General features: G+C 41.2%; 1 protein-coding gene across 1 annotated transcript in view; it reads right to left on the bottom strand.

Moving 5' to 3' along the window:
* Positions 1–12,467, bottom strand: part of UNC79 (unc-79 subunit of NALCN channel complex) — a 644,685-nt gene that overhangs the window by 567,008 nt on the left and 65,210 nt on the right. Inside the window, exon 6 of the mRNA XM_086937713.1 lies at positions 11,308–11,363. Coding sequence (XP_086793839.1) covers positions 11,308–11,363 — 56 coding nt within the window. The remainder of the gene's footprint in view (positions 1–11,307; positions 11,364–12,467) is intronic.

Genomic DNA, 12,467 nt, shown 5'->3' with positions numbered 1-12,467 from the left:
ATGATCCAAGTGCATGCATGAGAATGAAGCAATTGATTTTGGGAGCCAAAAAGGAGAGAGATACAGAGAAAATATGTTTGTAAACAATTGAAAGTGATTTGAAGTCAATTCTCTCCTTCACCGCCAGCCAGTGCAGTCTGTGAAAAGTGGGTGAGATATAATCCTATTTCCTTTGGCCTGTGATGAATCTGGCAGTAGCATTTTTAAAAATCTGCAGGTTGTGCAGTACTTTGGCTGAGGCGCCTAGTTGTACACTTTTGCCATAGTCTAGTCAGTCAGTCATTCAATCAATCTTTATTCAACTTAAAAAGCCATAAAAGAACAGAAGACATTCTTCAGTCGTCTACATTATAGTACAAATCATCAGAACCACATAATACAAAACTATTTAAAGTATCTGTAATAAAGCTTGTTACAAAGCCATCATAAGAAGAAGTTCATTCCTCAAAATATTTCCATTTTTTATAAACAGAATCTCAGAAACCTAAAATGTGAAATAAGATAACTATAAATCATCTACAGATAGTCAACACTCCACATCTTAAAGACGTTTTCCTTTTATAATGGCACTTCTTATAACATTTTAAGTTGCATAACAGGTTGCTGGCGTCTCTAATTGCTGTAAAAATACCAATGCAAGCCGATAAGAGCTAATATTTTCTTGGTCTAAGATAGGGGACCAAATGAAAACGTCTGGAGTAGAGTATTACGTGCAGATCAGCATACAGTGGCTTGGGATGTATGACGTTACAACGCATACTATTACAACTACCTACCGTTACAACGCGACCATTACAACGCATACCATTACAACGCATAGCGCTTTGAGGTGCTGGATAGTGGTAAGTATAATTTACTATTCTAACTCCAGTCCCCGTGGACCCTAGGGAAGGTGTTGGATAGTAAATTATACTTATTCCCTATCCTAGAGCGCCCCCCAGCGCAATGCGTTGTAATGGAATGCGTTGTAAAAGTCGCGTTGTAATGGTAGTGCGGAGTAAAAGATGCGTTGTAACGGGTGTATACCAGTGGCTTGTGCTTTGAATGGAAGCATTATCACAAGTGTAGGGAGGCAAAGTCCTAAAGAATGTACCCTACAGAGGAAAAGCTACAATAAAGTGCACTGTGCCCAGCCTTAAACCAGTTAAATAAAAGCGATGGGTGGAGTTCATTATAAAAATTAGAGAGGGATCCAACTCTGGGGATGTGCAAACAGGGGAATATCTAGCTATACATGGCAGAGATAAATCATTTCCCCTCCACTGCAACATTAGATATTCCTGAGAACACAGTTTAATTCTAACTTTACAACTTACATTTATGTTCTGTGGGCTATTAAACAATTCTGGAACTCCCAACAAAAAAACATTTTCTTTACATAAGGAAACCATGGAATTCGTTACAGGTTATCGAGCTGAAGGCAATCCCCGAGGAAATATATCACCAGACCTGCTTCCAGCGGACCCTAATATTTGATCCATCGAATCAAATGGCAAGGCCAATTGTCTCTTCCAGGTAAGTTAGGCCTAGCTCTTCATGGAAGATAATAGACACAGTGCTCCTTGAGACTGACAGTAATCTACAGCTGAAGCTGGTTTCCATACGTTGGAGAATATCCGATATACTGTAGCCTCAGATGCCTGCTCTGTGAGCCCCTGAAGATATATACTTCTTCTTATAGATGTATACTAATTCTTTAACTGGATTTTGACGTAGTCCAGGCACAAATCTAAACACTGCCTCAATATGTGTACGGAATTGTTGGTTTCTCAAAGTTAACAAAGGGGCCCAAGTGAGAGAAACATTGAATAAGTTCCCCAAATAATGTAAAGTCTTGGTTCTAGATAGCTGAGTGCCTCCAGCCTGTGGGCGTTACGCTTTGTCTAAGCTGGGCCAAAGGGCATGACCAATGCTTTAATAAAATTGATCCTTAGGTCCAGGTTCTCGATTAAAGAGAAAAACGAATCAAGTAAAATCTGGAGGCCATTAGCTGTTCTGGAATACATCAGCATACATAGCTTTCGCATCTTAAGCATGTCTTTACCCTTATCCAGTAAAAAATTACAATCATTATTTATACATAGCAAGAAGAAAAAGGGTGCCATAAGACATCCTTGTAACACGCCTCTGTGTATTCCAATTGATGGGGTTGATTCACCTGAAGCGCCATAACGGACCAACACAGAGGTCTCATCATGAGATCACTCCTTCGCTAAAACATATTTTCCAACTAAAAGGTTCAAATTAAAGCATTGTTCCACAGTAACGAACCCCATATGTAAACCGAACTGGATTTTAAATAAGATATTATGTTCATCTGCCCAAGCTTCCAGACGAGACAAAATGACCCATCCTAGGATTTTAGCACGTGAATAAATTAAAGAAATTGGGTGATAAGAGCTAGGCGAGCCTCTGTCCCCCTGCTTTAAAATCAGGACTATAGTTGCTTCCCTCCAGGACCCTGGGAGTGGACCTACTACAGCAGACCTTATTACATTAGTTAATAAAGGGGCCCATAACAGAATATTTGTCTTAAAAATGTTTTCTAAGACTCCATCCGTTCCCAGGCTTTTCCAGTAATACTCTTACATATTGCCCAGGCCACTTCCCCAACCCCTATTGTGTTACAGAATGCTTAAAGTACTGTAGCATGGAGCATCCCTTCACCCTCTGATTCAGAGGAACCAGTCTCTGCCTTATATATTAGAACATTTTCAGAATTACAATTTTCCCATTACTCAGCAGAGATTAGGGACTCCACCCTAAGCAAAGTGGGATCTGAGAAATATGGGCAATTAACAACCTACCAGAATCTCGCCAAGTCCCTTACCCTCCCTGCTTCTATCATATATTTTCAAGCCTTACACCTTATCTTTTTCTTGCATGTTTCCAATATATTCTTATGTATGCAGTGTGCTTCCTTTACCTTCTGAGGTGATATTGGGTGCAAATGGGGGGCTGTTGTTAGCTGTTTATTGGCTACCTAACAAGTGGCATCAAGCCATCTAATAAGGTTAGACTGAAGGGGAACTGGCTTTGACAATAAAATTTCAGGAATAGCAAAACATTTTTTAAAACTTTCTTGGCCTCAACATAAGTCAGGTTTATGAGACAAACATGTTAAAAAGGCATCCTTATGACTTTGGACTTGGAGTATTCACAGTTGGGTAGCTGTCTTGAGGAACCTGCCTTATTTACATTTATATACTAGAAGGCAGTTAAGGGGGTTATGGTCGCTGCTACAATTACAGATAATTTTGAACCCTTAAAAAAATGCACAGAGATCAGTTTAAACGAATATAAAATCAATTGTACTCCCTTTCGCACTTCTATTAAAAGTAGGGATTTGTGAAGCGGTCATTTGATGTAAAAAGTTAAATAATAGTTCATCAATAGTCTATCTAGAGATTCACACTACACTGAGTGGCGAAAATGGAACGTTTCATTTTTCTCTGATCATTAAAACCACATACATATTGGCCACTAAACTCACAGATTGAAATATTAAAATCCACTACCCAAATTAGAAAAATATTCTGAGATCTGTTTTTTTAAAAACTTTTCTAAAAAGACATCAAACTGGTCTATACTATTGGATGTCCCGTACTATTATTAGAGTTATAATGAAAATGTATCCCGTAAGATATCTAAGGAAGTTTGGAGAGAGAGAAGGGTAACCAGAAAATACAGTGAGGAGCAAACTTCGCTTGTTCAAATCAGGGTCATTTTAACCTAAATAAATGTAGCCAGTCCTCCCTTTGCCCTACCTGCAGGTGGAGGAGTAGCATGTTGAGAAAAGGCATAAAAACAATTAATATGGAAATCCTCCCTCATCCAAGTCGCTTGGCAACAGATAATATCAAAACATGCTGACAAAAGATAGCCAATCAGGATTAGATATTTTGGTATGGGCACCAGCAATGTTCCAAGAAACAAGGGTCAAGTCATGTCTAATCTAGGAGGAGAAGATGACAAAGGGGCACCTCTATTAGGAAAAACAAAATGTAAGACTTTGGACTCTGAACATGCAGCTGGGGGTGATATAATGTGTGGTTGAGCAAATTTGTGTTAAGCCCCTCAAGTGGCTTGAAACGATTTGCTGTGGGAGCATTAAAACAAGTATCAGTGACCTTCTGCACCCCTTACTCTAGAACGGACAATGTAGGAGGATTAAGTGTAATAATAGTCGGTCTATAAAAATACCCCTAAGGAACCACCTGAATAACAAACAAGTTTCCAGGCTGGACCAGATAAATTATGTAAAAGATACCTTACTAATATTGGGTCCTTAAAATGTATTACAACACAATCTCCATTTGTACCCTTCTAATGTGGGCCAATCCATCCCATCCTTCTAAGAGGATCTTCTTATAAAAATCATCACGGTGGCCCAATGTTAAACCCAACCAGTGCGCCACTGTACTTTTTAATGATAATCCATCCTCCTTTGATTAGGACATACCCATTATTGCATCTTAAAAATCAGTCAACATTAGTTTAAGCTTTTGTAAAAAGTGAGAACCTAGCTTCATAACCCGCTTCTAAATTCCCTTTAATACCTCAGGGCCAGCAATTTAGATATCATTAAAATCCTTAACCACTCCTTCAACTCTCGATTGTAGATTCCTTAATGCTACATTAGTTGAAGTTTGAACTGAACAATCTTGAGTTGGCATTAATTTCTTTAACTGCTTGCTCATACCTTCTTTTCTCTTTTTATAGGAGGTGAAGTAAATAAACTTTCAGAGCTTTCCCCCGCTTTAGCTTCTATATCAGGAATGATGTTTAAACCTTGTGGGAGCGGTAAAGTAGTTTGTAAAGCCAAATCTCAGGATGGAGTAGCATCAACGCCAGAATTACAGGTGGCAATTGACTTACATATCCTAGGATTTTCAATTATAGCTCTTAGTCCTAATGAAGGAGGGTAGGATTGTCACTGGACTACATTAATTCTCTCTTCAAAAATCTCTCTTTCAGATGATATTGCACCCTTGACAGAATTTAAGTAGTTAGTAATGGAAGCTGTTGGCCTGGACATTTCTGCTTTATTTGTTTTAGGCACTGTGGCCTTTCCTTTCCCACTTTTAAGCCACAAAGAAATAAAACAGTCTACCTTGCTAAAAAAAACACAGACAGCCGGCAAGAGCCGTCTATATAACAAAAGGGATGGCCCAGTTTTCTTAGGGCTCCGACTGGAGCAGACAGGCCCGTTCTTAGCCCAGTCTTCACCCATGCTCGCGCTGCAGGAAAACTGCAGCAAGTTTCAAGCCACCCGCTCCTCCTCCCACTAGCAAGGAGGTCTACGGCTTGTGGTCAGACCCCTCCACAGCAGACAGGCAGCGCAGCAGGCAACAAGGATGCGTAATCTAGTCTTAAATTGGCCAGGACCATGATGAAGCAAGTTTGGGCTGAAAACATCATGAAGGGAAGAATACGCTGAGTAGTTTAAGCTGATAGAAACACACCAGGGAGATTGCATTTACTTGAGGTTCAAGAGTGAGCTGCTCATCCAAGATGGTTCTAAGATTACAGACCTGAATGGCATCATCCTGGCAAGGTTCCTGTCTGTCACCAGAACTTAACCCTTTCAAGTCCAAATAGTACAAAGGGCTTAATTTAGAATTTGGCAGACGTGTTACTCTATCACAATGTGACGAATATCCCATCTGCATTATTACAAGTGCCATAAGATATAATACGCTCATATTAAAGTGAGCAAAGCTATTTGGTATGTGTGTCATGGAGTAACCTATCCATCAAATTCTAAATGAGGCCCAAACTGACTATTTGGAACCTTTAAAAATGATGGAGGTAAATCATTTATGAACTGTTGCCTGGAAATGTGGTCAGCAGATATTAGGATATAGTCAAAGTACTTCAGATCCTTCTTTCATGCACAAATACATATAAATACATCTAATAGTCCTGAAATTAGCCAAAAATAAAAGCTAAGATCCATCAGGAACTGCATTGTTGATTGTGGGCAAGAGCAATGATTGAAAGGGTCATCAACACAAACTTGTTCTGAAATACTTGTTATGTACCTGAAATGAACAATAGTATATGAGGAGTGCCACACAGTTAGCAGCACGGGAGAGGGTAGTTCATGAATTCCATGATGACGTTTACACAGAATATCGGAACCAAATATATGGTGTAACAAACTTTTGTGACAAGAATTTCAAGGTCAGAAATATTATGAAGGTAAGTTTCTATAAGTAAGAAAGGTTTTACTATACATATCGCCACATATATTTACCTTGATGATATACGCTACACTGGTGATTGGACCTAAGGTTTTGGAGGTCCTGGGGACCCGAGGCGAGACTGTCTGTTTTCTTTTTGCGGGTAAGAACGCTTTGCAGAGCTCCTCTCCCACAGCTATTCCTTTGGTGTTTTCCAATACCGTCCCCCAGCACTACTTACCTGGGAGCCACTGTTGCATCCTGGGCATTTGAGTCCATTGATTTCTTCGGACCCTGAACATTACCACCTGTGAAACCTTTGGCTGAGGGGCGGAGCTGACATTCTCACCAATCCGGTGCGGAGGGGTGCACTTTTAAAACTGCAGAGCGTGAGGACTCCCGTTTTCACCACCGCAGGCGCTGAAGAGGCCACACCGGCTGAAATGCATCCGCCATCTATTTGAAAATAAAGAGTTTTGCCTTATCCCCGCCGAGGTTCCTGCCTTTCTTTACAAGAGGGACTGCTTTCTTCATATTTTGCGCGCTGTCCAGAGGCGCGGTTCAGGAGCCCCCCCAACACTAGTGGCCTGGAGATTCTGGAGTTTGCTTCGGCATTGCGTGTTTCTTCATGTTCCTGAGTTCTCCAGACCCGCCGGCAGTCCAAGTATTTGCAGCGACACAGCGAGACATTGTTCTCAGCCAGGGCGGGTTGTATGCACCTCCCGCTCACGCTACACTGGTGCTTGGACCTAAGGTTGTGGAGGTCCTGGGGACCCAAGGCGAGACTGTCTGTTTTCTTTTTGCGGGTAAGAACGCTTTACAGAGCTCCTCTCCCACAGCTATTCCTTTGGTGTTTTCCAATACCGTCCCCCAGCACTACTTACCTGGGAGCCACTGTTGCATCCTGGGCATTGGAGTCCATTGATTTCTTCGGACCCTGAACATTACCACCTGTGAAACCTTTGGCTGAGGGGCGGAGCTGACATTCTCACCTATCCGGTGCGGAGGGGTGCACTTTTAAAACTGCAGAGCGTGAGGACTCCCGTCTTCACCACCGCAGGCGCTGAAGAGGCCACACCGGCTGAAATGCATCCGCCATCTATTTGAAAATAAAGAGTTTTGCCTTATCCCCGCAGAGGTTCCTGCCTTTCTTTACAAGAGGGACTGCTTTCTTCATATATATATATATATATATATATATATATATATATATATATATATATATATATATATATATATATATATATATATATATATATATATATATATATATATATATATATATATATATATATATTCAAGGTACGTAGATGTGGACTTAAAAATAGTAAATCTGTGCTTACTTATTTGCACTTACCGTCTCCATATTTTAATTCTTGATATTTTTGTCACAATGTTCTGTCCACACAATATTTTTAGTTCATATATTCTGTCAGTGATCCTACTGCAACAAACACCTGGATCTAATGGCCCATTTACAAAGGTACGAGGGCAGTTCTAGGACTTGCCTTTTCTTACTTTTGGTCTAAAGGAAGTCAGCAGAAAGACTATCTTGTACCTACTACAAACCAATGAGAATTGTTTCACTGATTCTTGATGGATTTATTTGGTGTATTTATACTAAGGAAGTATTCTACAGTTTTCGGCCCTGATCACAAGTTTCACAGATGAGGCCATGGGGCAGGAAGCTTAAATTCCTGGTGATATTCTCGCACCAAAGTCGGGCAATTTTGAGGTTTGTTCCCAGAATGGGGACTAGCTTGCTGGACTGGGTATGCCGGGCCTTGTCCGCATTTTTTCCAATTTCAGGCACAAATACACTGTATTTGGAGAAACATACATTGTCCCCCCATTCCTGTTCTGTGGATCAGTGTTTGCATTAATTGTTGTGTTTCATCAGTCACGTGCACCTTTCTATCTGTGCATTATGCCCTCTTGTTTAAGCATGGAAAGCCTCTATCCTTTACATCAGATTCTTAATGGTAACTCACTGCTATTATGTAGCAGCAGTTGATTACAAAACTCACTTCCCACTATTGCCACGTCGCAAAGGCCTTAATTGAAAGCAAAACTGCAGGAGGGGCTAGAAAGGCAGGGAAGGTGGTAGGGGTTGTTTAGGATGGCAGGTAAGGTATGGTCTTTTCACATTTGGATCAGGGAGGAGCGGCTGTGTTATCTATGCCTCCCCTATTACTCCTCTGCCTATGCATAGCTCTTAAAAGTACAGGCAGATCATTTTGTGGTCCATTAATAAAACAAAATTATAGACTGGTCAAGGTGAATTGCGGGGATGTTTTTCACCTCGGGATTCTGAGTGACATTGCAGAAAACTCGATCTTTGCTCTTGTAATCTATTTGATGTTACTCAGAAGCCCTCGGTGAAAAATATCCTGGCAATTCACTGTTAACCATCTAGAATGATGTATTTCATACTTCATTAAGCTTCTCGTGTACTGCTTTGCTACAGTCATCAACAGCTCCCAGTGATTATAAATAAGGAAGATCTAAATTCTGTCAGGCTATCCTTTAGAGTTATGTTGGTTTTCTTCCTGCTTGGACATGAAGATTCATTGGTGTTACATTTGCAACTACTTTAAGAGCTCTTTTTTGAGCTTTACAATTCCTTTTGTACTGGGATTTGAGTCAGTGGTAGTTGTTGATGTGGCTTTTTTTTCTTATCAGTGGGTTCCTACTTCTTCAGCTTTGATTAGTGTTGTTTCTTGCTCACTAATGCAGTTCTGCCTTGCTATCTTTCTATATGGATCCTTCTACTGTCCAACATCTGTGCCAACTTCTGGCAATAGTCAAGCTGCACTGACCTTTATATGAATAATGCTACCTACCCTGTGTTTTTTATTTACCTATGATTCCTTTTTGTCACCTATAGGTATGCTCCTCCTCTATATGTAGCACACTTCTTGAACGTGCATTCTGTCACCAATATTTTTCTTTGTATATACTTTAAAAATTTTAAAGAAACATAAAGGATGTCATTCGACCGTTACAGCGGATACCCTTACCTTGCTGCATCCTGAAGTTTTAAAAGTAGGTACAGCTTTAGATTTTCTGCTTTTTAGTAACTTGCTGTTTGGCCCAGAAGTCAACCAAGTATTAACCAATAATATTCAATAAAGGTTGGTTAAATAAAAGTACATTTGGCACTTTTTGGAGTCAAAGGTAGTGCAAATGTTACCTTCTGCTAGGTCTTGATGTCAAAACGGGTGTGATAATCTGGTATACAGATGCTATGACGTAGATAAAATGATGTCTTTGGGAAACCTAATGACTTGCTAAATGTAAATCTGCAAACACTATATTCGAATCTATGTTAACCTGTATTTATAACAACGCAAAAATATGATGGACAGAATGATGAACAATGTCAAATATTCATCCCCGGTACACAGATCTGGGCCTAAATCCTTAATATTTTTGCTCACGGTGCCATTCCAGTTTGGACCCAGCCATATACAAATTAGTCTCGACGCTGTGCCCCATGGGAAGATCCAGACCGAACTGCCAGGCCAGATCCTCCCTGGACCCGAAACAAGCATTCTGGGACCTGTTTTAGGGCATCACCCCTCATCAGCGGGACTATATTGAATCCAATATCATACTAAACACAGGACCTAAATCTGAGCATACCTTTCCCACTTGGGGTGACACACAAAAAGATGATGGACAGGATGCTGAACATTCCCAGAATGCTTATTTCCGGTCCAGGGAGGAACTGGCCAGGCAGTTCAGGCTGGACACTTCCCATGGGGAGCAGGGTGAAGACTAATTTGAATATGGCCGAGTCCAAACAGGGGTGGCATGGTGAGCAAAAGAAGGATGGATTTAACCCAAATATCTTGACTGGGGGTGAGTGTTTGAAATGTTTGGCACTCCATCCATCATCTTGCTGTGGTTGCTTTGTTTGCCGTAAGTGGCCGTGGGTATTCCCAGACATGGATCCCTTTCTCGCTGTGCCACTGGATTCCAGCTAGCCTGGCAGATGAGGTGTGATACCTGGAAACAGGTCCCATTATGCTTGTTTCCGGTCCAGGGAGGACCTGGCCTGGCATTTTGGGCTGGATTGTTCCCATGGGGAGCAGGTTCAAGATTGATTTGCATATGGCTGGGTCCAAATTGGGGTGGCATGGTGAGCAAAAAACGATGGATTTAACCCAGATCTCTTGACGGGGGGTGAGTGCCTGAAATGTTTCAGCACTCCGTCCATCACCTTGCTGTGTTTGCTATCAACCTGTATTTATAGCCTTGTGTAAAACTCCTGTGAAAAATCTGGGCACTATCAATGTATATAAAGACGCAGAATAACTGAATTCAATAGTAACAGTATACCTCACACTACCAACACCCTTTTCACCCTGGCATGGTGCCTTTCCTAAAACTGTACCACTCCAATGTCAAATCTACTTTCCAAAATTTCTGTTCTTTTTACACCAAGATGTTTTCAAAACCTTATATAATGGTGGTGGTTAAATATCAAACCTTGATACTATCCATGCTAAGGGAAATGCTTGTAATACTTTATGTTGGTCATTGATTGAAACAAGTCAGATCCTTGATATTTGTCTAGCATGGACTGTGGCAACGTCATCTTCATCAGTCTGTCCAAGACTTCAAAAGGCATATAACAGGGGAAAGGATGTGTATGAACATTAAAAGGCAGAGCTATATTACGCCTTTCCCGATGTCCCTCTACCAGCTCTCATTCAAGTTTTTATGACCATCTACATGGTCTTCAGGGACTGGGAGAACCCATATCCAAACAAGGTCTGCTCCCCACATGCCTTTGAGTAGCATAGAAATTCAACCCAATCACATTGCACGAATGTGTTTTGTGTATCTTAATTGGGAGGAACACAGATGCAAAACATGCAAGGTTCTGGGTCCCCATGAATAGAATGACTTACAAAAAAAGTTAAGATTCCAAGCACACTACCACTTGATTACCCTGAAAATTACCCGACTGTACGAACCTTTTGCTGTATTAGAGGCTGGTCTCATCTTGCAAAATATACAGGATGAGGTGTACATCGTAAAGCTAATGAATAATTTTGGCATGGAATTTGTCATTTTAATTTCACAATGAAAGCGGCTTGCCATGCTGACTTACCTTCCAAACTTCTTGCTTGTATTTCATAAGGCATTCAAGCAACTGACAGTGATAAACTAGGAGGAATAAGAACATGATTAGATGCATTAAAGTAAACGAGTATTTTCTTTTGTGAATGCATTTGATTAAAGTGTGTGGTTTAAGAGGGGTGGAGAGGAGATGAGAAAGAAGAAGGGAGGAGAGGGGAAGGGAGGTGAGGGGAGGCGAGGTGAGGGGAGGAGGAGAGGAGAGGAGAGGAGAGGAGGGAAGGGAAGGGAAGGGAAGGGAAGGGAAGGGAGGGGAGGGGAGGGGAGGGGAGGGGAGGGGAAGGGAAGGGAGATGGAGAGGGCAGTGGCAGGGAAAGGCGGATGGTAGAGGGCGGAGATGGGGGAGACAAGAGGGAGGAGGGGGGGCGGGAGAGGAGAGGGCTGCTATTCCACTTGTTGCCTTGAGGCACCCTGGAACAGGAGAAAGCAGTATTTCATCAATTCCCTCGGATTTCTGGAGACCCAGGCAAGGCTGTTGAGCTAAGAAAGGGTGGAGAAGACTGAGGAGAGAAGCACTTTCCAATTGAAAACTTTGATTCAAGTTAATAGAGTCCAATGGAAACCATGCTCAAGCATATGACATTGTGCCAAGCACAGTTCATCAATGCACAGCAGGGACAAAAGAACTGCATGGTTACAATAAGTAGAATAGAATGTCCATTGCTTGATGTTAATCCCACTGAGTCACTCTCCTGCCCTGTCGACCCATAGGACTATTTATGGGTACAACATTGTCTCAATGAAGTAGGTCTTTTTTGTTGAATGAAATAGCAGGTCATAAAGAATTGCCTTCGAAGGATATATTGAAGCTCGTTAAGAAAGCTAATTTTTTTTGAAGTATTTCTTCAAAATAATCTATTGCAGGATGTCCCCACAAGTAACCCAAGATAATTATAAAAGAATGTGAGGAAAGTCCACTATTTTGCATTTAGTGTATATTTGAATGTGGATCCGGTGTGATTAGTTATAGTCTATTTATTATTATTATTATTATTATATAAAATGTATAATGCGCTCAGTTACCCAGGGGCATCCCGGCGCAGTACAGAACAAAAAAGAAGCCCCGAACGATCACTACACTGGAAACAGATGGGTCTTCAGAAGTTTCCTAAAGAGTAGGATCTTAGGCTCTGA

Source organism: Lissotriton vulgaris, chromosome 9, assembly GCF_964263255.1.
Source record: "Lissotriton vulgaris chromosome 9, aLisVul1.2, whole genome shotgun sequence".
Lineage (NCBI taxonomy): Eukaryota > Metazoa > Chordata > Amphibia > Caudata > Salamandridae > Lissotriton > Lissotriton vulgaris.
This window is presented reverse-complemented; position numbering and strand designations above follow the sequence as displayed.